At 38.8% G+C, this 27,779-nt stretch overlaps 1 protein-coding gene across 1 annotated transcript in view; it reads right to left on the reverse strand.

Annotated features, from left to right (window-relative positions):
- Positions 1–26,208, reverse strand: part of clybl (citrate lyase beta like) — a 64,522-nt gene extending 38,314 nt beyond the window's left edge. The window contains exon 1 of the mRNA XM_005733794.1: positions 26,165–26,208. Within this exon, the coding sequence (XP_005733851.1) occupies positions 26,165–26,208 (44 nt within the window). The remainder of the gene's footprint in view (positions 1–26,164) is intronic.
- Positions 26,209–27,779: the final 1,571 nt, after the last annotated feature.

A 27,779-nucleotide genomic window follows, 5' to 3' on the forward strand; every position in this document is an offset into this window, starting at 1 on the left:
CACGACATCATCTTCCCATGACAGCATCTCATGGGCCAAACTAATCCACCTCCCACCTCGTTTGGCTGCATGATAGATGCTGTGGCTATATGATCTCACAAGACCTAAATAGGCCTATCTGGAAGCAAACGCCACAAGGCAAGGTGAGGTAAAAGGTTCAGCGTAAAGACAGTGGCACATATACACACAAACACATCCACACACTGCACAGCATCAGCTACACATATTTGGCACCAGGCCAGAAGGATTCAAATGTGTCACCGCCAAACCATATGGACACACATATCTGAGCTAATCTAACAAACACTGCAGCACACAGACACATATTCTAACCAGCACACAGACACACATATCCTGACTGCTAAACAGTATTGCCAGCTTGAGCCCTGTGGATCACTAGAGCCACATGACACCGTGGAGCCTGAATGCATTAATGCGGGCAAGGTGGCTATACTTTCCATCTTAGCTAACAGTGTTACATAATCGTCCATTATATGAATGCATTAAGGGTATCAGTTCTGCAGGTAAGAACACTTGTCCCTGCTCAGCAACACTAGCACCTCAAATTAACTTCAAAATAAAACCGCACAATTTGAAGATGAAGTTGATGACATGATACCTGGTCGACTTTACAGGTGGAAAAGCATTGGTTAATTTTGCTGCAGAACAGAGTGAATAACGCAGGAAAGCACTTATATGAGCTTTAAAAAGTTTAAAAAGGTTAGCTTTAAAAAGAAAGCATGGTAGCAACAGACCTACTATACAAGCTCTTAGGCTGGGGTGTGTCTGGGTGGATATGAACCTGGATATGGATATGACTGGGACAGTAGATCAGAAGGTAGATCAGAGCATTAGGATATTTGGCCTGTGATGTGATATGTGCGTCTGGTTCCTTGCCCCCACCCATTTACCCGCTCAAGCCCAGACACAACTACACCCCCATACCCCTCCTCAGACCTCAAAAAAAAAAAAAAAGTCTGACAGATGGGTGTACTGGAAAGATCCACTCAGGAGACCAAAACATACTAAGGCGTTGTCTGTCTGACGTTTGGATTTGGAGGAAACTATAACCACAGAAAAACAGGAAAGGGAAAAAAGGGGACATCTGTGGTATTTGCCTTATTTTCTCTCTTGTGGGATATGATGTGTTATGAGAGAGCATTGAGTCTTTTGGATCATATTCCATTTAATTAATGAACCCCCCCCCATGTACAACATTCACACCCCATCTTCAAGCTCCATCCCTGTAAGTTGCCTGTGCCCCCAAGTGGTCTAATATAATAACTGCATCTTTTTTTATTATTATAAATAAATCTGCTTCAGCAAACAAGACATCTTTTACTATAAATTCGACCTTTAGAGTCAAGATCCTAACATATGTATACTTCAAAAAACATTGAGAAAAAGGACTACACATGAAGGGCTTTTAGACAGTGCACTATAAAGTACTTCTCACTGTGACAGAAACGGTAAGCAGTAACCAGAGTTGAATGAAGATTTCTCATAACAGAGTGAACATTGGTATTCTCTCATAGTCAAATGTCCAAAGCCAAAATCACACGATATGCATACAGGACATCCTCTTGTATACATGAAATTGGTTCAACCTGTCAATTTCATCAAGTCACAAGATGGCAGAATGATATCTGACTGTGCTATTTATGAGGCACTACTATATTATAATTTGTGCACGTCAAAGCCTGAATGGTCAGTCTCTTTAAAGAGGAATTTTAAGTAATAAAGCTGATACTCCCCATAGTGTTGTAATGACAGACAATTCATTCTTTTAACCAACGGGGATGCCTTTTGCCCTCGACTTCTGCCCAGCCCCGAGCCTTTAATTAAGACTGGCTTAGGCCTGATTGATCCTGACACACCAGGAAGTTTCTTGAAAATCTTACTGCCAAAACCATGGAAGTATTATATAGGCCACAACACCCCAAAGCATCCCAGAGCCCCTCCCTACATGCCACATAAAAAGGACTGTAAGCTGAAAGCCCTTCTAGTTGGTCCAGTGGGACCCTGCATTAATAAGGTATGCCTGTACATTTTGCATCAGCCCTGAACGACAACATCTGGATTCTCGCTTGTCTAAGTAAGTGATTAGAGTTTTTGGCAAGTATAAAAACAAGAAACAAAGTAAACAGGGGCCAGAAATACACTTCTTTCAATCATTTTTCTTAAGTATTGTTTTCACTGGATATCAAACTTGAGATTGCAAATTAGCTACAAAACTATTATGAAATTATTTGCTAATGTAAAGCAAGTTGTATCCGAATTTAATACACACATTCATTTATAACCTTGTGAATTCCAGCAGTTTCTCCTGAACAACAGACCTAAAAACACCACCACATCATTAAATCAACAACACATTTCCTGTAGCAAAAGCTGTGATGCAAATAGGAAGCTGGGTAGTAAGATTGTCAGAGCTCTGTGTTCGGCGGGTGTTGCGCACCACATGGAGAGAATTCTTGTACCGGCTTTCACCGCAACACAGCCACTGATGAGTCAGTAAACCCCATGAAAGTGCAAGAGCTCTACAAACGCTGCCTTCATTTCATGGTGTTCCCATATTCCCCCACACCAGAACTGTTTGATAATGTAAATTTTACAAATAAAGTAGATTATATGCAGATTAAAAAACAAAAATAAATAAAGCACAATACTAAAATGTCTAGTTGACAAAAGGATGAAAATGTAAATAAGGTTATAAAAAAAAACCAATTACATCTTATATCCAATTTTTTTCTTTGCTGAATGTAGTCCAGATGAACTCCTTTAACCTTTTACTGTCTGACAGAGCCTCATGAAAATTCCTACAACATAGATGTGAGGATGGGACTGATGAATCAAGGACACTCTCCACCTGAGGACCTTCCGCATGTCTATTTAAGTCTGTGTTTGGCTTTCATAAAACCCAGTAGGTAGCGATTAACACACATTTCCCTGTGTACCACAATTGGGTTTGTTCGCTATTTACATATTGTGGCGATCTGATGCCAAACTGCGTTTTTGTTTTTCTTCTCCTTTTTTAATCTTTAAATGAGTGTTCAGCTCACACCTACATTAAATCTTCCTATTTGCCATGGGGATTCCCTACTCTTTTTAAATGTGGCACTGCTAAAAGCCAAAATGGCAGCTTCCTTATAAAGAAGTGGCAGAGTAGGTCTCCCTTTGCTCTCAGTGCACCCGTTAGCTTAGCACCTATCGCTGGCTCTGCAGGTAGTCTCGATCTTGTGGAAAATATGGGGAGTCATTTATTCCACGCTGTGCAGACCTTAAATCACCTGGGAACTATGGCAAACACTAGGAGTCATATACAAACTTCTTTTCCACATACCCAGAACCGATGCAGCTTATACTTCATTATTATTTTATAAAAATTTTTGGATTTTCCCAACAAAGTCTTTGATTTCGATTTTTGCATTGTGTTTGTAATGCACCATTTATACTGCGGCATTCACTGTGTGTGCTCCTGCTTTGTACCATGCTTGGTTCCCTAAATTATAGTGTTGGTTTGGTGTTTTAATGTACGTTTCATGGTGGAGTGATATTCTAAAATCTTCAACTCATTTGGGGGAATAACCTAGTGAAAGATCTAACTTTGTTGGCAATCACACCAACTGGTTCCACAAAATTAAAAATTAAAAAACCTAAGAAAACTGATACACTATAATTGGCAATATATATTGTCTATCAGTACCTAATAACAAAGACATTACTTTTTACTCACTTCACTCTCTACATGTCAAACAGCAGTTTGTAAGATAAAGAAACCATAGGACGCACTCGGTGCTTGCTTGGAAGTTTAGGGGTTTTTTTCGCTGTAAAAAGAAGTTTTCTTCCCACGCACGATGGACACTAATGTTTTTGTCACTTTTTATGGAATCAAACTCAAAGTAAGGTCAGTACTTCCACGCTTTAAACGCTGCACGCTCATACTCTCTCCCACAATCGATATGTGATCCATTGTTGATCTGCACACAGCTGTTGTCACTAACGGCGCACTCGCTTACGTCACTGTCGTGAGACATTCTCGCAAAAAAAATCACGGTTTTAGTAACGCAGCGTTACTACGTGAAAGTAACGGTAATCTAATTACCGTTTTTGCAATAGTAATCCTTTACTTTACTCGTTACTTGAAAAAAGTAATCAGATTACAGTAACGCCTTACTGCCCATCTCTGGCTAACATAGCTGTGTTGCTAGCAATCACGTAGCACAACATTATATACCAGGTAGTCCAACTTCAGTAACCCTGCAAACGCCACTGCTGTTTAGTTTTCTGTCTTCATTATTTTGGAAGTGGTAGCAGAGCTGTACGTTTTAATTAGTTTCAAAAATCTCTCAGTCAGAACATGGTATGTCATGTTTAGGTGGAAATTAGTGAGCCAACTTCCTGTTAACTTCTAACTCCGTTAAATTTAATAAATTCTGTTTTCATGGATGCCTGGGTGTTAAACTTAATTGTTACACCTGGTAAAGCAGCAACGCTGATGATTTTATTAAAGATGAAAGAATTTAGACTGTTTTTAACTCTCAGTGTTCGTTTGACTTTGGGACCTGAAGAGAACGGAGTTTTGGACCCAGATTACTCCGAGAAGCTCCTCACTACGGCAGCCGTAATGCTCTGACAATCCATCAAGCAGTGCGGCTTGCCAAAGTTGTACTAAAACATTTTTTAACAGATTTCTGCACGCCAAAATCGGTTCGAGGTCAGTAAGCACAACCAGAATTCACACATAAGGCACACTATCGATTTTTGAGAAAATTAAAGGATTTTAAGTGTGCCTTATAGTGTGGAAAATACATTATACAGAAGAAAAGAATATATCGCGATATATATCGTTACCGCACATGCTTCAAATTATATCGCAATATGAATTTTAGGCCATATCGCCCAGACCTAGTGTAGCATACTGTGAATGTCCTTTAAGAGAATAAAGACATATGTCTAAATGTGGACTAAGACTATTGTTATACTTGCAATAACTGAAGCAGTAATAATGTGTTAGTAAATGCAATGCTTTGAAAAGAAAAACATTAACATAAGCCCAGTTTCAATGTTAAAGGTCACAGGGAAACATCAAGACCCAGCCTTGGACTATTTCTCCATTAAGGGTGTGGTGTGAGAGGGAGGGTGGGAAATAATCAGTGCCCCTTCCTTCCCTTACTGGGAGGATCATGGAAACTAAACTCTGAGTTACATTTTCACTTTGTTTATCATCAACTTGTGTCAGGACCACATTAAATATTATAAAGGTTATAAACTCACTTAAAATATTAAATCAGGTCTTTTAGGCATTTTAATATAAAAGTGATCATTTTTTTACTCAGGAAAAAAGTATATTAGAACAGTATATAACAGAGCTGGTAGCACGTGGGTATCCTCTTTTAACTGAGTTGAGGACTTCAGGTTTAAACTATATTGTTACTAATAGTACATGCATTTATTGTTCTTGGTGTTAAGTTAGTTGATCAGATTTATCATACTAGAAAGGCTAGCTTCTAAAAACATGGCTGTGTGTTAAGTCACACTGTACAGTAAGTTTTAGTTTTAAAACAGCCTTTATTTGCAGCAAGGACCATGACCAGTGACACTTTTGAAGCTGGACAAGTTGGACGAGTCACCAGTCACTGCTGCCCAGTTTCATATAAGCCAATGTGTCAAAAGCAGTGACAAAAACATCCACTTTTGTAATTGATGCTGAGGTGATTGCGTGCTAATCTGCCATGTGTGGATTGCAGAAAGAAAAAAAGAGAAAAACTTCCATGCAAATATCCTATCATAATTTAACAAATACAAATATCGTGTGATCACATCACATGAGTTCAAAATCATGTTACGTATCTTGCTAATGATAATCCCAAGAAAATAAAGGTTTCTGCCAAACTTCATGTCATTGAAAAAAATGTATTTTCATTTTCTGCTAAAGGCCATAATTTTTTCCCTCATATTTCGAAGTTTATCTCTGAGTGTGGCTCACAAAGGCCATCAGATGGATTTTTGACTTGAATCACTCTCAAACAACTGAAATGAGAGAAATCCAACAAGGAAATGAGATCCTATTTCAACAACACAAAAATGTACAATTTGACTAATACTGCTACTGCAACAATCAAAACTGCATGTGGCCAAAAAGCTGTACTTTAACCACATGATGCTAATGTCTATTAGCACAGTAACAAGTCCCAGGACCAATCAACATCTCATTCTAATTTATTTGGTGTGACCATAACAACATATTTAATTGAAAGGTTTCAAAAAAAGCTCACGTCTTCCAGTTGTTTTTAGGAAATTCAATAGACCTTACCCAGGGCAACCTAATGAAAAAACTAATATTCTTTGGCTGCTTCATTTTATAAATTCTACACTTACAATTACTGTTGGGTTTTTAGAGTTTGTTTTACAAATCAAAATGTATTTTAGTTACTGAATTATTAAGAAAACAAACTGCCAAAATACATGCAATGTTTAGGACAGAAGTAGTGGTGGTATCCCAGTAACTTTGATGAATGCTCAACACCCAAAAGTCGCTTCTGCTTTTACCCAGCTGTAACATATGAATGTGCCTAAAAGGGATATATATTAGGGATTTAATTTACTTTTGCAATTAGAAGAAGTAATGCCAAACATATTAATATAAGATGCCGAAAGAAAAAAATCACATAATTAGGACTTTTCTCATAACTAGTACATAATAGCTGCAATGCATCATGATATTATCTTAGGATATCAATGACTATCCTGGTTAAATCCAGTCTAAGAATGACGTTCTGACTATGAAAGCAAATCTGGGACCCAGTGCTTCAGTGACAGTATTATTATTGGTGATTTCTGAACACAAAAGAAACGTAATGCCAAGCTTGAAAGTTGTGAGCATAGTAAAACAGATCTAATGCTGAAATCGAGCAATAGCAGGCGTCAGGTACAGGAAGCCATTAAGAAGATTCCATTTGGAGTTAGCAAAAGTTTCCTGATCAGTGCAGAATGGGTGTTGGCATGTTGTTACTGGAAATGTCTGTTGATTGACACAGGGCATGAGGACTGACGTGCTGTTTTGACTGGACTGCTGCCTAAAGATCAAAGTGTTCCACAAATGTTATGATATGGAAATCTTTATAAATCCACAGATATATGGTCATTTCACAAGGCCGAGTTAACTCTTATTATTTATCCAATTCCTGGTGAAGTTAAGATTCAGAAATGTATTTCAAAGATACAAAAATATTTTAATGGAAATTCTGACTTATGAAAAATTCTACTTTAAGCTCAGAAATCTGAAAAAAAAAGAAAAAAAAAAAAAAAAAAAAAGACCTGGCCAAGTATTCACTTCGGTATTGGTTTCAGGCTTTTTCCTTCCTTTGGGTCCCAGTAAAACAGGATTTCAAAAGAGCCTTATCACCGTCATTCTCTTAGAAAAGAACACAGTAATGGAGACCGGATGTACAAGCTTACACTAGGTTAGGCTAACATAACGAGGAGTGAAGAAATGCTTTGAATGATGCTTTGAAAAAGGAAGAGCTCCTGTATCGCCCCCCTGACCTTCCCACTCCACTTCCTTCCTGAGAAGTAAAAGAATGCTGTGTCAGGTTTTATGAATTAGTAAAGACGTGTATTTTAACTTCCCCATAGCAGATTCCACAATTAATTCCCGCATGCTCCTGTGAATTGATTACAAATAACAAAAATGTAATGGAAAAATGGCATATTAAATTTAATGAGTTAACTGAAGCCTTCTTTAGACAACTATTATAGGCAATATTTTTGAATGTTTGCTTGCATTGGGCGATGGGTTCTATACTACAGCAGTTTTAAATCAGACTAAGATCCCACACCATGTAAGACTTTGTGCACTGCTGAGAAATAAAGCTTTTCTTCACATACACTTTGAGCATCTACAGAAAAGTGTGAAACCTGAGCGTGTTCCATGAGTTGATTTTACTACATGAAAAATCACAAAAACAGTGCTCATAAACCGGTACTGTGTATTTAAATTGCCAACAAATAAATAACTGAAAATATTAAAACAGATCAATAAATGAAGATTAAAAAGAAGCCAAACAATAAAAGTGACTTTTCAAAAATGCTCTACGGTCATTTTGTCAAAGTGGATAAAAACTTCTGTCCTATGCAATACTTTGTCATAAATAAATAACAAAATACATCAACAGAAAGACATCATGGTATTTAGAAAATGAAAGCGTAAAACAAAGTGGTTAGTGATATGTGGTGTCTTTTTGCAAGTGCAGTGGGGTTTTGGTTGGTGGCAGAGGTGGTAAACACATGGTTTTGTTTCTTTGGTATGGTTAAATTTACTAGGTTTAGTAAAATTTCATGGTTTGGGTTTCACAACTTTTAGCACTTGTGAAAGGTTTTCTGCCAGAAAGACAAATTTCTCCCATTTCTCCTCCATTTTCATGGTTTTCATGGTGTGGCCTATTTAAATCACAAACAGGTGGGTCCTATGTGCATTAACAGTTTTACTTTTACTACTACATAGCCATGCTACAGTATTGTTTAGTCTGTCATTTTAGTGCATTAGATGGTTGCTAGGCAACATGATGATCATAAAGCATCATTCATAAGTCATGATTTGTGGATAAAAATGTGATGCCATTGTTGCCAAATTAAAATAATACAATACTTTTAGAAGTTGTTGTAGTTGCAAAAACACTATGTTGGTCATTGGTTGCTAGGTAACATTATACCATCTTACAGTGATACAGACAACCTTCAGGGGGGCTAAAGCTACACCATAAACTTGGAGGTGATTTGCAGCAACTGGTGAAAAGACAAAACAGAAGGTCCATGAATTCAAGCGACTATGTGCACAATAACTGCTGGCGATGGACGTGGATAAGAAACGCTTTTCTCAACTTCGAGGCAAAAGACTGAAGTAACTACCAATGAGAGTCAGAAATACCGTTGACTGACATATAACCAGGTAGCCATATTTCACCCAACCAGAGCTTCTGGCAGAAATGATGACTCATTTCAGCATGATGACACACAGCTTGACTCATTCATTATTCTTGTCTTAAATTTTAGATATTCCAGGCAGCTGGAATATATTAAATTGATCAGCCATCAGCTTCAAAACCAAGTGCAATGACTAAACCTCTCCAGTGTGTTTGCAGCTTATGATGTACCTGTGTGACAAATTTTGTTACTGCCATCCTGATGATCTCAGAGATTTAATGTATTACAGCAAGATAAACCTCCGTGAATTTAAAATGTTTAGGGCAATTGATTTTTTTCCTTTTAAGTAACACTGCAAAATGACACGTCACCACCACTTGTGGTACTGCCGCTTCCACCTGAGAAACTTGGTGGCCTGGGTTTCAATAGTTTCTGTCTTCCCCAGGAACTAGAACAATATCATTCAGCAGGTTTGTGATCAATCTTTCTAAATCCTGTTGGTGGAATTCCATATTAAAATCATATTCTATGCCAAATCTTCACTATGGCAGATTCAGTAAGAAAATGTGCAAATGACAAATGCCTATCGTCCTCATCCAAAAACATAAAGCCAAGTCAGAGGTTATATTCTTCCTTTTCAAAATGTAGCATTTTAGTCATTAGCATAGTAACAAATATCAGTGACATCTTTAGTTCACACCTCCTAGTTGTGGAACAGAGAATTCACTTCAAATACTGTGTGTTAAATACTACAGCAAATATAGTATTTAACAAGGCCTCCTAAAGAAGGAACAGCAAGTATTCCTCCACTTTAAAGTGCATTCTGGCTTCACAATCCAAAGAATAAAACCAAATTAATATATTTCTTCCCATTTATATTTCCTTGTACATCTCTTTTGTTCCTTTCTTCTCCATCTTTGCAGTGGCTAACCCAGTCCAACACAAGGTCCCTACTTTGACTGTGGCTTCATCCTGTATTTTCCAATTATCACCTTTTAAAGGCCAGCTGGGTGCATTCCAAACCATCAGGGGGCAATTCCATTTGCATTGCTCTGAGACAAAGTCATGCACAAGTACTTTCATGCTTAAGTTCATAACAGACAGCCTGAATGGAAGTTATAGGTGCAGCTTAAAGTCATCCCGATAGAATACCTTCAGCCAAGTAAAATGCATGAATGTGAGAGCGGTGTGACTTTTAAATAAATGTTATAAGTTAAAACATTTGCTTGGTATTTGAAATCCCCAAAAGTTTGCAATATAAACACAGCACGCAGCTTCTCCAAACTTTCTCATTTTACACTGATCAATGGAGCTCTCCTGTGAGTGAGACTCTGTTTACAATTTCAGCTCATTATGCTGATTTTATTCTTCTTCTTCATTAACCTGATTTTTAAGCAGCTGGAGAAGTATTTTACATTTGTTTTATTTAGGTCAGTGTTTCACACAAGTTGAAGTTCCCCCAAATTAAACGGCTCTTCCCTCTTCCGAAACAACCATCGCATGTGCGTGTATCCATGTTTGCATGCATGTGTTGTTTTGTGTGGTGACGGGTGGGGGAGTAAGGTTTCGTTTGCTTTGCACATTAATGAACACTGCATTCTCTGCCTGCCTTTAGGCTCCTTAATGCTGGCTCTTTAATGCAGGTTCACTTGTGTAAACCTGTGTTTGATTTCTCCTTTTCCCCTCCCTCTCGGACTGCATATAGTAGCATTTAGCTGTGAATTAATTTTCATGTTTGGATATATCCTGCTGAGGTGTGATGCCAGTGGTGCATAATCAAAATCTGCAACACTACACATTGGTAGATAGGCCTTGTGGGTGTTTTCACTGTGCAGATCTGTAGCTGGGTGGGAAAAAGTAAAGGACAGAGTGCAGTCAATGGCCAACACACAGACACAACAGAAGTCAGCAACAGGACAATGGACATTTAACACAACTGAATAAATCTATTATTTTATGGTGGGATCTGGAGCAAAGGATAACTTTTGCAGTGTGGTGTGCAGCTGTGAGTGTGCCTGTGTGATAATGCACATGTCTCTGGCCGTGGGACAAGACAAGCACCCAAAGCCACAGCTCAAACACCAGCAGCCCTTAACATGGTGTGTCTAATGCTCCTATTTAGCGTTTGGGGTGCAGTGGCGCGTGGACTGAGGTTTTTGGGAGGGGAGCGTGGATAGCACCTAGCCTGACAGCTGTGCCCCAAACTGAAGACAAAAGCCTGAGGAAGTACCGCATCAGCGAAGATGGGACTAAAAGGCATGGCGATTTGCTCGTGGTCTGGCCTATACTGCCATTTAATTCGGTGCATCATCCACCATTCATGCAAAATATAGCCCAACAGCAAACACTTCTTTTGTACACCAGAGCTTAAGCTGGTAGGACATCTTTAACAAACTCTGTTATTTAAAGAACAGGCATCATGTGGTACATTTAGATCAAAAGTAGATACACAAACTACAAATTCATAACAGACTTTCTTTTAGACAAACACAAACAGACAGAACATAGGCCACCTTTTGTGCATCACGTTTTTTTGTTTTTTTTTCCACTGGAGTTTGTAATCCTTTGATTGGAGGGAGTCTCTTTGTCAATCCATGCACTTCAAAGCTAAGCTAATATACCATGCTGCTTGTGTTTGTGTGTCTATGTGTGCAAGTCTGCATTCAAGTCTTTAACATTTCACATCAAGGAGCGTTTTTTTTGTTGTTGTTTGTTTTGTTTTGCTTTGTCTTTTGTTTAAAAAAAATCGACTGACTGATCGACTGATTGAATAACTGATCGACTGATCAGAAACGAGGCTGTCTGTCAACTAAAATTGTGAGTTTGACGGCAGAGTTATGCTAAAATCTATTTAAAGCATTTAGCACCCAGGATTAAATTTCATACACATTAACCCTTTATTGCCATACACAGAGGTACCTCCTTTTCTGGGTTAGACTAACAGAAGAGATAATTACTTGTTTGTTGTCACATCAACTATTAGGTGATAATTAGGCTGGGCGAGAATTTTAACTCGCCTAAATGGTTTGTTTGATCTGAACACGTGTTCTCAGATGGATGTCTGAGTATCCTGCATTAATTATTGTAAATTGAAGTATTATCCAGCCTGTTCAAAGATGGATGATGCTGATGCCTCAGTATGCAGTTCTCCTCACTACGGGGTGAAAAACAAATATTTCTTTTGAACCCACATGTCTTACTGTAAGATAGTTTTGTAAGTAAGCATAGGTGGGTGTGCAGATTTTCTCTTATGTTTTTAATCACTGTGGTAGGTTTAGCTTTAGTGTGAATTGACACTAGCTGTGAACTTTACTTGGAGCTGAGCGAGGCAGATGAAACGTTCGTAAACGTGAAGTGTGGATGGAGAGGTGCTCGCAAAGGGGTGGTGCTGCTATTTCTGGCCGCTACATCAATAACTAGCCCTGCAATAAAATGGAAAACTAAATATTTAGAAATATGTCTTAACATCAAAACAGGAAACCTATCCATGCCTCGCATAAAGGAACTACCTTTATTATGCCCTTGTGTCAATCCACACAATTGCAGAGATGTCAGAGGATTGAAGCTGACTCAAAAATAACTACTGGTTTAAATTAGACCATCAAACAGCCAGCTGCTGATTTGTTTCCTGTGTGTGCGCGTGCACATGTTGGAGTGTGGATGTGTGTATGTTGTGGTTGGATGGTGCACTGAGGGAGAGGACCGAGCAGGTTTCTGACCTCTCACGGGTGCAGAAAAGTGATTGCAACGGAGTCAGTTGACTAAAACAACAATGTGTGCAATAGGCCATTTCAAGCAAACTTTAATACATACTGTAAGACCTTTTAGTCTTATGCGACAATATTAAGAAGGGTCTAAAACTGGAATTTTTATGTCTAAACAGTAAACTATTACAAGTCATTTTTAAGGACAATTCCACAAGGCAGGGTCCTCCCACTCATCTTTTATAATCAAGAACCACAAGAAGAAATGCTTATTTTCTCTTAAATGAGAGGGGCATTGTTGATACTCCACATTTAATCTGTGACAAGTGTGTTATACCACAAGATACTTGTTTATTAGGTGAACTTAGGTGAAATGACCTACTTTTTTTTCCTGTCATCCATCAGATTAGTTGTGCCTCGTCTCAGGTTGTGGCCGATTTCTGTTTTAGCAAGAAGCAACATAGATTTTCTATTTGCGCTTTCCAAAAATTCTTTAAAAAAAAAAGAGTGGATTTCAACCAAACCCTACCCTTATGCCCAGCTTGAGGGTAGGTCACCTGGTACGTGTTTAGTCATGATGACTTTTTATAGCAATAGTCAGAGATGCCATTATCCTGGGTTGTTTTATATAATGCGTACTCAAATGATGTCACTGTTAACTTAGTCTCACCTGTTATGTAATCAAATGTCAGCATATGGAAAACTAAAATGGTAAAAAGCTGCGTGCAAGTAGGTCGGAGATTTCGAGAGAAAGCATTTTTATAGACAGCCGAAGGCTAAACAGATGAGAACATGCAATAAGGCTTTCTAAGGAGCTGCTGAACTTTAAATAACAAAGCACATGGTTTTCAGAATTAACCAGAAGATTTAAAAAAATAAAATAAAAGCCAGTTGATGATTCTGGTAAAACTTTCATAAAAATCCCTCCATAACAGGAATTTTTAAAAATCCTGCTAACAAAAGAAAACAAAAAATCAGCACTGTTTACATGTTGGTGCATTATTCTGATGCAAAAAGCCATCACTTTATTTATTTGATCCAACAGTTTGTTTTCTTCTTAGTAGCTTCCATTTACAGCAGCCGAGATAGTTTGATCATAGGTTTGAATAGCTGCCCCGCACCCTTTAAATGGATAAGAGGAAGAAAAGGGAGGGATGGATATTATTCACTCAATTAGGACATCTTAAATGGAAAACACTGCCACTGCCAGTGTGATAAGACTGTTCCAACCTTGTCAAATCAAAAGGTAAAAGTGTCTCTTCTGACTTTTTAAACATTATTTGTATAATTGTTTTGCCCGCAATGTTTGTTTTTGCTCCACAACATGAGCATGTGCTAATAGTAAGGGTTCTGGTGTGCTGTAAAGCAAACCCTATGTGAGAGTGTCTGTGTCTTTAGAGGGCATTAGTAGAGGCATTATCTTGTTGAGCCAGACAGTTCAGTAGTAAACCCTCTGGCAAAGGGCCTCGTAGTAAATTCTGATGGTACGGCACAGTAGAGCCGGAGTGTTGTAGCCTTCCTGGCACAGAGATATGGGTCGTGCTAGACTGTCCTCTCCCTAACCCCAGCACCACAGCCCAAACCCTGATGAGATTAGCTGGCCAGCCAGGCGCTCAGTGGTGGTAAAACACAAACACCACTGATTATGTGAACATTAAAGTCGGATCCCCTCACACTTTAGCTCAGATCCCCTTGTGCAGGGTCACAAGTGGGTCAGTAAAATGACTGTGCTGCCATTTGCAACCTACAGTATATGTCAACGCTACTTCTACCTTGGCAGTCACCGTGGACTTTGCTGATCGTAAACAAACGGAGGACTTATCCTGCGATTAGTGATTACATCATCAGAGACACGTGCTACCACTTTTAGTGGGTGAAGAATGGAACAGCAAAACAGCTGGCTTCCCAGAATCTGCCAAATAATGGTGTTTATTTCAGGAAACATGACTGCTTGCCCGACTTTCTTGACAATAGCCCAAAACAATAACAGGCCAAAGATTTTTATATTTCCTCGCAGAGACAAGCTTTTGTGGGGTAGGTGAGTAAACACAATGCTTTGTCCATTTATACTCTGTTAAATCACTACTAGAAATGGGATTAGGCAGGTTGGTATGCCAAGGTAATCACCCATTCAGCAGCAGCCAGAAGAAAAGGCCTCCTTAAGGAGAAGGGGTGGGTTTTATATAGCCGAGAGCTTTGATTACTGCCCCGTCTTAAAACCGCATCCGATGAGTAAAGACATGCACTGGTCCTCCCCCACATTTACTGGGCAAGTTGCCCTCCTGGGTTCCTGTAAATAAGTGATGTCACAGCGCTTAATGATGCCCAGACTAGACTCAGCGAGGTCCTGGAAAAAGGGAAAAAAAAAACACTACCAGCTTCATCACTATTATAAGCATGCTGCCCTACTCTCATTTTGTGCACTGTATCTTAACAACATCAAGTGTACTCTTTCTAATTTTATGACACTAGAAAATTTAGCCCTCTCAGAAAAAAGCCAAAACATTGTCCTCATCTGACGTTCCATTGTTCTCCGGGTAATGAAGATGTTCCCATGATAAGCAAGAAAGTTTCTCCAGGCTTTCTCCCCATCTCCAACGACGTAGACTGGTAGTGACAGTTGTTTCCAGTTGCTACATATAAAAGGGCCCATCATAAAGCCTGGCTAGAGGAAACAGGATAAGCGCTTGAGCCAAGGCAGTAAAAAGCTCTCTGGGAACTTGAAAGCCACACAAATGAAGTCTGCGTCTGCCATCTGGAAACAATAAACAAACAAAACCCAGCAGCCAAACAAACACCACGAACGGCAGAGAGGGAGAGAGCGAGAGAGAGAAAGACACCAAGAGAGAAAAAGCGAGCCAAAAAGAGAGAGAAAGAGAAGTGAAATCTGGCTTTAAGAGTTTGAGAGTGTAAAAAGGGAAGGTATCAATGTTTAAATGTGTGCAGCATGCATCATTAGCAGACAGTGATAGGAAGACAGACACAGAGACAAGCCTTTGTATAAAATATCCTTTGATGCTGGGGAGATGGTCCTGCTGTTTGAACGTGTGTGGTACCACTGAAACCTGGTTCTAATGAAGTGTAGTGCTAACAGGAGGCTGCCTGTCTGCAACCAGTGCTGGTGCCAGGGATTTGATGAGAAGTTATAAAACCAAAATTTCCAAGTTTGAAATTCTGCAAAATACCAAAAACTCTTTGCTTCCCACCCAAATAAATCATATTTTTCTTTCCTTATTTTTTAAAATTCGGGTGAAAAAAGAATAAGTTATCTACTCCTTTCACCCGAAGGCTTAGCTTTAAGTGTCGTTAAATTTTAAATTTTCTATGAATCATATAGAGTGGCACACCTTCTTGAGAATACACTCAGGAATACCAGAGTAAACTTCATTACATATGATAGAAAAAAAGGTTCAAACTCGACAAACTTATGATCAGATTAAAAACGTGTGGTCAAAGCTCACCGTGATGCTACTAAACATATTTATACCAAAACTCAATAATTAGTTTGTGACGTAGAGCAAAATATCAGACATCTAAAGGTATTTGATGCCACAATGCAGAAAATCAGGTTTTCTGGGCAGTCACTTAGTGACAGTGTGTGACTATTTAATGAGGGAAATTCATGAGATAAAGCTTCACCTTCTAATAGACTAAAACTCAGAAGCTTCTCTAAAAGACTTTCTCATAAGAAGACCCACTGTCAACACTGACACCGAGGGGTTAATCAAAGAACTGCAGCCATGTGGCCACAACACTGACCCTTACAGATACTTTCACATATAGGCATACATACACATAAGCTTCCTAGCGCAAAATGATACAGGGAACAGCGCTAACACATACACCACACACACTCAATCCCCCCCTGCTGTGCCCAGTTAGCAACACTTTGCTATAAAAGCAGGCCTCTTACTCATTAGTTTGCTGTGTATCAGACAGGAAATGCTGGGTAAATTACACCTCATCGCGCTGGAACTAGCCGACCATCACCATGGCAATGAGCCAACCTTGGTGCCGTGAGAAGACCTAAACATGATCGTGGCAGAGGAAGACGTGATGAGACAAGATATATCATTCCCTGTTAATAACCGCTCAGTCCCAGTGACACAAATCTACTCCTACAGGTTTCTGAGTTGTTAACTGAATCCAAATCTCTATGAATTTAACAGGCCTCCAAAAAACTCTGGCCTTTTGACAGAGGAGCTAACTCCAAACCTGGAAGTAATATCCTGCCCACACACAACTTTGACTGCTACCCAATTAATGGTACATGGGCTAAACAGCAAGAACCAAACAGAGTCTGTGTGAGAAACTGTCAGTCATCTGTACAATATATGCTTCGGTAGAGTTAAATCAGTTGTAAGTAGGTTAAAACGAGTCATGGCAATCAAAAGAGATTGAAATGACCTATAATTTGGCTTTTAATCAATCAAAAACATGCTGATCATGATTTACTGATACATTTAGTTTTTAACAGCTTCCACTATGCCACTGAAACCTATATAATGTATGCATTACATCCATTTTCAGCGGTTAGAACTAAAATACCTGTACGTTATACTTTCATCACAGCACTTGGATTGGCTCACATCTCTAAAAAGCAAAAACACAAGTTTCCCCACTTTTGTTTTCATTAATAACAGAATATTTCCCCAGCTTCTCATTCAATTCGACCACCACGCTCAAATTCTTAACCACATAAACCACCCGTTAGCCAAGTCCACCGCATGTCTCTAGAACAAAATTCTTTTGTTGCATTGTTCACACATTCCTCCCTGGTCGTGTTTATACAGATGCAATTCCATGTGCGCACCGAGGTCGTAAGAAGTCCTACTCTGGAGAAGATGTGCTATTGATCAAAGGCTTAAGCGCTAGAGCAGAGATACTTGTTTTGATTGGATTTTTTTTTCCTCCCCCTCTGTAGATACAGGTTAACATATCCATCTGTTGGCCGTATGGATCCACCTTGGTCAGTTAAGGGACAAGTGTAGGCCTCTCTACTCTGCCAGCTCTTCTCTCTCATCCCTGTTTACTCAGCTGGTCCCCACGCCAGTCGTCAAAGCTTTGTTTTCACACAGCAACATGTGTTAATGCTCTGTAACAGATTTCAAAGGCGAGCTTAGCTGGGTCAACAACAGGTAATAGAGCAATTTATTGATTCTGAGGCTAAAGTGAAAAGCCCCTACTTGATAGTCACTTTTAAATATAGACACTAATGCTGTATCAGTATAGTTGGTATATTTAAGTCATATCCTGTATTTTGGGGGTGTTGCATAATTCAGCTTGATAAAACACCAGCTCAGCTGACATATAACATGAACAGTAAAGAAAAAAAAAGGTTAGATTTAGAAAAAAAAAACAGATAAAGAAAGGAAGGGTTTGATGTTAGTTGACCAACCTGCTCACTCAAGGTCCCCACGGTTGTTTTCTTGCTTGATTGGATTACGGCCACACACCTTAAGCTCAGCTTCCACCACCAATCAATGAGGAAATGAAGTGTCAACACTCTGGTGTTTATTTAACACTCATTTATTTTCCTACCGGAAGCCAAAGAAAGCTCAGCCACAGAGGACACCAGATGAGCAGAGGGATTTTCGTTAGCCATTTAGAATTATTGCATATAACTGTATACTTCTAAGAGCATTACAAACACGGCTTTCTGTGGCGTGCAACTGCTAATTGCTTTTTCAGTTAATAAAATGTTGGTTTTTATTTTATTTTCCTTAATTGCCTTGCATGAAAATTCCTGTGGCATTATATAGTTTTGAAATTAAATTAGCCAATTTAGTGTGAAATTACTAATGTATTCAGACTGAATAGCACTTTGCGCTACAATTAAGACATTATAATATTAGACATGTATATTCAAATTCTGCATGTTTCTAATCTCTTTTATAACTTGGAATACGAAGCTTTTAAACTCCTGGCTGTGCATCCATATGACCAAGCTAAAAGAACTGGTAATGGGAAGACAACAGGAAGTCTGTAATGCTTCCAGTCAGCATGAAGTGCCATCAAAATAAAATTCTGCACAGTAGCTGCTGCTTAAAACAACTGGGGCAATTGAAAATTCCCCTCACAATTTATGCCAAATGCCACTTTATAAACATTCTAGCACGACTGCCAAGTGTCTGCGCTGCTTTATGCCCTTTCTCTTAATTGAAAACGTTATAGGGGTGCATTACACTTAAGGATTTTATAAGCTGTGCTATAAAGCCCTAGCAGGCCCTGAGAGGGGAAACTGCCCATTAACTTATAAGGTCCAGGCCTTGGCTCTCTTAATTGACAACCTCTAGGCTACTTTCATCACTTGTCGACTTCATAGCAGCAATCAATGTTTCCTCCAGGATGCTGTTGCATCTTTGACACGAGGGTGTTTGTGACAAAGAGCAGTCTGCCGCCAATGCCAGGGCGAGGGCTCTAGGCTGTCCATAAAACAAGCACACACATTCCTCTCCTAGCTCCAGCCATCTGAGAGGGCTCCATTTAACCATTCAGGTACTGCTTCCCAGAGACACCAGTGCAAATTCACTATGAAACCTATTAAGAATGTGGACTTTTTAATACGCCTCTGCAGTTCATATCAGCACAGATGAGAAAAACAATTTCTAAATGATCCACTAAAACAGTTTCTCTTATCAAAGTGGTATTAAAAACATGACATGCTAAGCAAATATTAGGTAAGATTAGGAAAGAAACTATTTTCTTTCAAACTTTTTCATGCTATCCCCACAAGCGAAAGAAGACAGACACACACACCAGACTGGCGTGACAGTCACTTCACACTCTAATGTGGCAGGATCATCAGCTTTGTGCCTCTGGAAATTCATATGCCTTGAATTAGAGCCACATGTCACGATGTTGTTGACCTGAACAGACACATTAATAGAATATTAAACTCACTAAAAGTTCTTTGTGACAAACATGCAAACTGTTTGAAGTGTCTCATTATACCTCTTAAGAGACATGCATGACAATTTACAAATGTAGGAAAGCAATAAGCAGCTCTGACTGTTAACCACCTGTCAATGGATCTCGTGAACCATCTAACAAAAACACACTCAAGTGTAGCAGCAGTATCCCAGCAATATAATATTTGAATTCTATGAACTTATAAGTCATAAGCAAGAAAAAGGATTAAAATCAAAAGAGCAGATTTTTTTGTTTGTTTGTTTTATGACAGTTTACATTTAAATTTGTTCATCCTTATGTTTTCCTACAGAAATTAACAAAAACTATTGCTCCCCTTTTTCTTTAGTGGGGATAAATGACAGCAAAATTGAATTAGCTACATTTTTAACACATCATAAACAAACATTTAAATCCATTACTATGACAGATCCGCAGTTCATTTGTTAGCTGAAAAATCTGACTGAGTATTAACATCTACACATGGGTATCATGATACGTGGAGATGGAAATATTGCTTACATTTGTGTCTTGATTTTGGAATCATTATACCCCTCTTAACTATCCCATGACTATCTTATAACATTGCCCTTGTGTGCCATGGTTTACAGCAATATTGGCATGTTTTGCTGTGCTAGCTCGCAGGAGAGAGATTTTCAGTCAACTATTCTTCACCAAACTGCTCTCAAATGACTACACATACCTGGCAGTTTACACATCGACTTCATTTTCATTTATTTTGGCAGAAATTCCACACAGGAGTTCTGTTTATATAGTCACATCTAATCTCAGTGTCACACACACTTTACATGTAATAAGATGCAAAATATTTAACACAAAATAGTCACATATACTGTTTGTTTGTTTTGTTTTAAATAACTTAATAATTGTTATTTATGAAAAGTACGACTATTCCTAGTCCATTTGCATTGGCCAAATATCAGTATCAGCTGATACTGGCCGATACTGGCATACAACTATGTCAGTGGCCAGTGTTTATTAGTTGTTCCAGTTTTCCACTGGTTTAATGTTAAAAAAGAGAACAAAATGGGAAATAACAAAAACAAAAAGCAAAAAAGAGCAAAAAGAAAATGAAAAGATTGAAAAAAAAAGACATTTATTGTTGCAGAGGATGAAGCCTAGTGACTTGGGACATCATCTTCTCTGTAGTACCACAAGCCTGACAGGTGCCACACAGGAAGAAGAGACTCCATTGTTATTATTATTTGGTAACAAACAACTGAGCTGAAAAAGCTATATGAGTGAATCTTGTATTATTTCCTAATTTAATGAATACCAATTACAAACCCATAAAGGCATACCCATTAGCTTAACTGGTTTTCGCCTCCTGTTAATTTGGCAATAATATCATGCTAGTAGACAATATTAAGAAGCGAAAAAGAAAAACATACCTACCTAACAAGAGTACTGTCTCTGTAAGAATGTAAGTACACTAATGTGTTGTCAAACTTCTAGACAAATTCCAATCTTGATTTAGAATTTTATATGCTTTTATATGATGAAACACTTTAAAAGTATTTAAGTTGCTAAATTACCGACTGAAAATTGTCATTCTTAAACACAAAGTCATTATTAAAGTAATTTTCAACAGATCGCTGGTCACCAAAAAGAAATTACCTTCTTTTATTCTACTATTTGTAGTCTGGACATTTCCTCTTCTCAAACATTTGGGTAAAGTTGGTTGTTGTCATTTCCTACTCTGTGCTGTGCCTGTTGTTCAGGTACACACACCTGCCACTTCATTAGGTACAGCTGTTCAACTACTTGTTAGTCAGTCAATCACATGGCAGCAAACAAAAACATTTTAGGCACTTAAACATGGTCAAGATGATGTGCTGAAGAGCAAATCAAGTACCAGAGTGAAGACGAAAGGTGATTTATGGTTGTTGGTGCCACATTGGCTTGCCTAGATATTAAAAAAAAAAAAAAAAAAGCTGATGTACTGCAATTTTCACACCAATCCATGGGTTTCCAGAGAACGATCCAAAAAGAGAAACTATCCAGAGAGTGGCAGTTCTCTGGGTGAAAATTCCTTGTCGATACCACTGTAGAGATGCACTGATTTCAATTTATTTGACTAATTCCAATTTCTGATTTTTCGGTAAGTATGACCTGGCAATACCGTTGCATATATAGTCAACTTAAAGAGATTATTAAACTTCACGATCTCTCCAAATGTATATCAAGTAAACAACTGATAATAAAGTGCTCTTCTACTGAAAAGACATACTGATAAAATGAGCTGCTGTACACCCACGTTTACATGACAGGTTTTACTTAGCAAGCAACAGCAAGTTCCCCAGAATTATATAACAAAACAAATTTCAGGTACTTCCATCATTTTCTAGTATGTTTATAGCTTCAGCAGATAAACGGACGTCAACCATTTCTCTTTTTCACTCATCTCCATAATTTTCCCATAACTCCTTTGATCGTTTGCTCTTATTGAGCCTGCTGCCTTCTAACATGCTCTGGTCTCTGGTTAGCTTTGTCTTTAGCCACTTTTCCTGTGTTAGCTCCTTTAAAATGACCATATATAAGAGTCTCATTAGGTTTGTTGTAAGGAACATTTTCAGTTTTCCCCTGCAGTTTACTTTAGTGAACTTTCACACTAAAAACGTAGCAAAGATTGTAAAAAATATTAGTTGATCTGGCGAGTCTCCATTTCTGCTGTGACATTCAGATGGTAGGGGGAGATTTTGGTGTAAACAACATGAAAGCATGGATCCATCTTGAATTGTATCAACGGTTCAGAAAACTGATGGTCTAATAGTCTGGGGATATTTTCTTGGTACACTTTGGTACCAAATGAACATCATTAAAACACCACAGCCTACCCCGGTATAGTTGCTGGCTATGTCCATCCTTTTATGGCCACAGTGTACCCATCTTCTGAAGGGTGCTTCCAACAAGCTATCACACATTGTGACAAAGCATCTCAAACTTGTTTCTTGAACATGACAATGAGTTCACTGTACTCAGATGGTCTTCACAGTCGCTAGATCACAATTTAGCACTTTTGGGATGTAGTGGAATGGGAGACATGCATCACAGATGCACAGGTGACAAATCTGCAGCAACTGCGTGATGCTGTGATGTCAATATGGACCAAAATCTCTGAAGACTGTTTCCAATACCTAGTTGAATATGCGTCACAAAGAATGAAGGTAGTTCTGATGGCAAAAAAGTGTCTAAAGATAATAACAAAAGACTAACTGTAAAATGTAACAGGCAATTTATTCAATCAGGCGCAATTCCATAAATGTAGTTTTATGACTGTAATGACCAGTTTATGTGCACTGTATTGGTCTACCAGTATTCCAGATACTAATATCAATTCAGCACACATTTTCCACATTTAGAGGTTAAATTAAAAGAAACACCTCCACTCAGCATCACCACAAAGTACCACACCTAAAAACCTGAGTTAACCCTTGAATAGGGATGGGTATTGATAAGATTTTCACGATTCCGATTCCATTTTCGATTCTGTTTAACGATTCGATTCTTTATCGATTCTCTTATCGATTCTCTTTAAAAAAGGAGAACACTAAGGTCGATTAGCTTAGAACATAGGTGTCAAACTCTGGCCCGCGGGCCAAATTTGGCCCGCAGCCTAATCACATTTGGCCCGCGAAGCCATACCAAATTACTATCAGAGCTGGCCTACTGGTATTATACAGCTAATATATATATATTGTTTAGTATTAAGCTTTGCTTGTTCCATATTCAGTTTTTCAGCAAAACGTGTTTGAGTCCATAAGAAAAGATTCATTCTTATATCTGGAGCAATAAATATATTTCAATAAATATTAACGTTAGCCCGCAACTTTGTTCCAGTTTTGAATTTTGGCCCACTGTGTGTTTGAGTTTGACACCCCTGGCTTAGAACTTTGTTTTATATCTTCTCTTTGAACAAGATAGAAATTTAGGAGTAACATGGCCTTAAAAACCCAACAGTGAGATCTTAAAGAGATCCAGCCTACGGCTCTTCAATGGGGTGTCACAGGGTCCCCAGGAAAAAAAATTCTAAATGTAAAATAATAAAATAAATATTCTTCAGTAGCAATAACAAAGTATAACATAAATTGTTCTGTGGCAATTACACAAGAATATCCAGTAATGTCCCTGCCTACAATTAAACACATTCACTTACCAAAGTGAAATCGGGGGCATCTGCTGTGGCAAATGGGTTCAAGCCTTTTACCACAAACTTAGTCACTGCTTGGTGTCATTCATCTATCCTGGCCTGAAAGGAGACGCTACCGGTAGACTGCAGCGAGAGCTGCCAGCATCTGAGCCAGACTCTGTCTGTCTCTCTCATCATGGTCACCTAAATGCACAGTAATGGCAGGTTTTGTAATAAGGCAGATCGCGCTAACATAATATGCACTGTTAGTTGATGATTTACCTGCCGCATTAACGGGAGAGGACGTGTGAACGTTACCGCTGCTGCTGGGTTGAGCTTCACGAGTCCGGAGCGGAATTAAAAACACGAAATTCATTTAAGGTCATCGCGTGTTTTGTGAGCAAATGCTTTTGCATATTCGTAGTGTTTCCTCCCTTAAATTAAATATCTACTTTGCAATTATTGCAAGTTGCCCTGTTGTCATCCGTTCTCGTAAAGTATAACCAAACTTTTGAGCCGCTTACGCGCCGTGTTTCCTGCCAGGTAAATGACGCTCTGCAACGTGATGACGTCATTCGGGGCAACTGGAATCGATAAGGGAATCGTTTGCAAAAATGGCAAACAATTCCAAGGAATTGAAACAGTGGGAACCGGTTCTCAACAAGAACCGGTTTTCGATACCCATCCCTACCCTTGAAGAAAGTCCAGTTTATTGCAGGGCTGGTATATTGTTCCATTGATTTGATTATATGTCGCAAAAGTCATTAGCATTTGCATTTATCACAGCAGCATAACTGGAAACTGGCAACTTCCTTGCAACTAGGAAGGGAGAAAAAAATCAGTGGTTGCACGATGACTGCACTGAATTTTTTGTAACATTTACTCACAAACTGCCCATTAACTGAACGTGAAACAGCATCAGCACACAAGCTGAGCACAACTCACCTGCAGGACACCTCTTTGGAAGAGGAGACTCAATTCAACTGGTTGCCAACTGCTTGTATTCTGGTTATATTCCTATAATCAAAGTAAGGCTTCTGAGCACTTAGAGTATGTCACTGATGTGAGTTCACCTAGAATTTTGCTTGTGTCAGTGAGCAGGTGAAGATTAGTACACTAGCCTCATTTGAGTATCATTAATAAGAATGGCTCTCCGAGGTTGCACAGAGCTCCTTTAACAGTGAGGATCATTTACTTTTCCTCCAATTATGATGTGGTTTTGGTTTGATTTTCATATGAATATGCATCTTTTATTCATCACTCAACCACAGCATATCAAAGAAGTCTGCAACAGTGTAAAGTGATAGAGTATCCCATGTTATGCGTAAGTGCACAGCATTTGATATCCAGCATTTCAACTGGCTCCAGCATTTCTAAAGTGAGCACTGCAGGACGAATGCGTTTCTAGACCGGGCTTTTATCCACTGTCTAAGGAGAAAGGGGGGAACGTTGTCATTATGGGACTGTGTTAAATGTCTATCAAACAGTGCACATTTAGAGCAAAGGTTGACCTGTCACCATCTTCTGCTGCCTATGGAGAAAATTGCGATTCACCGTGAAGTCACAATTTATGACCGAAAGTACAGCAAAGAAAATGAAATGCAGCTACAGCAAAGCCAAGGTAGAAACTTATAAAGTTGACAAAGGAAGGCAACTTTTCCCCAGGTTATTTTCAAGGAGCAGAATGCAACCCTGTGATCTAATCTTGTAAATGTGACACAAACATAAGAAATATGTGTCTTAGAAAAACAAAAACATAAAAAAAAGAGGTGTGGTGATATATTTGGATTTTGATGGGAATTCATCCAAAGATGATCACTAGAGAGAACAGCAGTAAAATAACTTTTTCTTTAAAAGTTACGGGAAAGAAAAGGGGCAATAGTGGAGTGGAGGACGACTACCGCAATGCAAGAAAATAACTGTCAAACTTTTATGTTATTATATTTTCTTTGCAAAGTCGTCGGGAAAGTTGCATTTAAAAAAAAGCAAATGTCCCTCACAAAAGCCAAACCTGCATAGCACACGGTCTGTGTTTAATGTTTTACTTAGTTATCAAATTACACACTACCTCTTGGCCCCAGTAACATTTTTACTTCGTTTCCCACCTCACATTAGACGTGCTGTAAAACTGCGACCCTGGGCAGAATGAGTCACACATTCTTACACTACATTACTAAAGTCGTTCAACAAATAACAGCCACGTTGCTACAATAAAAATAAACAAAAACTGTGTATTCCGTTATTTTGGAAAACGCAAGGCTGTAAAAACATGTTGCTACAAACACAGCTGCTTCTCCACCCCCTACAAAACAAGTGACATTTGACCAGCAGCTGCTAGCTGCACGCTATGAGCAGGAAAACCTATTCATAAAAATTAGCGCCTAAATATTTACAGTGTGTTTTGTTTTTTTCCTCCTCAGCCGACAGGTCAAATCATCATTTTCAATCGAGATAAACTGAAAATAAATTGACTTACTGTGGGACAAGTTGTTTCACAGCTCTAGTAATGTGCGCCGCCATGTTTTCCGATGACGCTACAAGAGCAAGCGGCGATTGGCTTCACTAGCGGCGCGTGTGTGCAGCTTGAATCATGTGATTGGCCACAGCCTGGGAAGGGGCGTATCTGGAGTGCTGTTAGCACATGGAGTGGTAAACAGAGAGTAACTGGCTGAGACTGCTGTCGAGGATAAAGTGCAGCGGATGAAATATGTTTCCAGTCCAACAGTTGTGATAAAGTAGCAGAAATAAAGAGTAATTCAACAAAATAAGAGCAGCTGCATAAAAACTAAAGTCAAAGTTTCTGTGGATTACACATCATCTCAGAGTACTGTCTCTCTGAACTGGTCCTCACATGAACTGTCTGCTCTTTGAAGGCACAGACTGCCCGGAGCTTCAAATGGAAGGAAATGGGGGAAACAAAGTGAAAGTGAGATTTGAGCACAAGGCACGTCACCCCAGGAGTTGTCTCTCGCAGCAGTGGTGAATTACTACAGCTACCATCAGCCAGGTCCAAGTGTGGTGCACAAATGACACATAGTATTTGCCATGATTAAGTCAGCAGGAGATTTGCTCCAAATGTCAGCATTCAGAGGACAGCCTTTGGGCTGTGTTTGAATTTAAATGTGAATGTGCTGCTGGATTTATTGTAGAGCTTACTTCATGAGGGCTATAGAGCCAAATGTATCTGTTAGCTTAACTTGAGAAAAACTCGAGAAAACGTCTCAAGTTCATGATTTGTTTCTTTTTTTTATCTTGCTTTTTGAAATGTAAGAAATGAAAGAAAGAAATCCACTACAGATCATACCAAACAAAATATTTTATTTTCTCCTCATAATAAGATAAGATAATTGCCCCAGTTTTACATAAAGTAGAAAGTCCAAGTTAAAGTACTTTTTACTTAATGTATTTTTTATTCTGCATTATTTCTTCATTTTTTTTTACATTTTGAATTTCTTTTTTTATTATTAAATATACAGTACACTACACCCTTGACACGGGGTTAAAGTATAGACACTGCATCACCTTCAAGACTAAAAAGCCAAAAACGCCAGGGACAACTGAAGGAATGGATTGCCATTATTTACTTTATCTTTGTCATAGACTAATAATACATGGAAAACATGACAAAAAAATAAGTTTGGCTCCTCTTTGTCACTTGAAAAATCTGAAATCTTTTTTAGATAGGCTAACGTACATTTTTAAAAACATGCAACTAAACAAAGAAAGGTCATTTCTACATGTGATAAAACTGCGATGGAGTTGGAAAATTCCATCCATGGGTTACTTGGAAACTACTTCTTTCCCTCCCCCTTCTGTTCATCGAACACAATTGTTGTCTACTAATCCAGTTTTGATAGCATTTGGCACACTTTCTTTGGATCACAGCAAGATGCTCAACTTCCATTCTGGTCTCCCCTAGGAACCTCTGAGCCCAAGAAAGCAGCCGACAACAGGTCGCGCCAGAGCAGGAGGGTTCTCCGTGTCCTCATGAAGCACAGAAAATTATTTTTTGATTCAAGTCACCCTTTTCCACACGCACACACACACACACACACACACACACACACACACACACACACACACACACACAC

This window comes from Pundamilia nyererei, unplaced genomic scaffold (genome assembly GCF_000239375.1).
Source record: "Pundamilia nyererei isolate P.nyererei 1_Seehausen unplaced genomic scaffold, PunNye1.0 scaffold00055, whole genome shotgun sequence".
NCBI lineage: Eukaryota > Metazoa > Chordata > Actinopteri > Cichliformes > Cichlidae > Pundamilia > Pundamilia nyererei.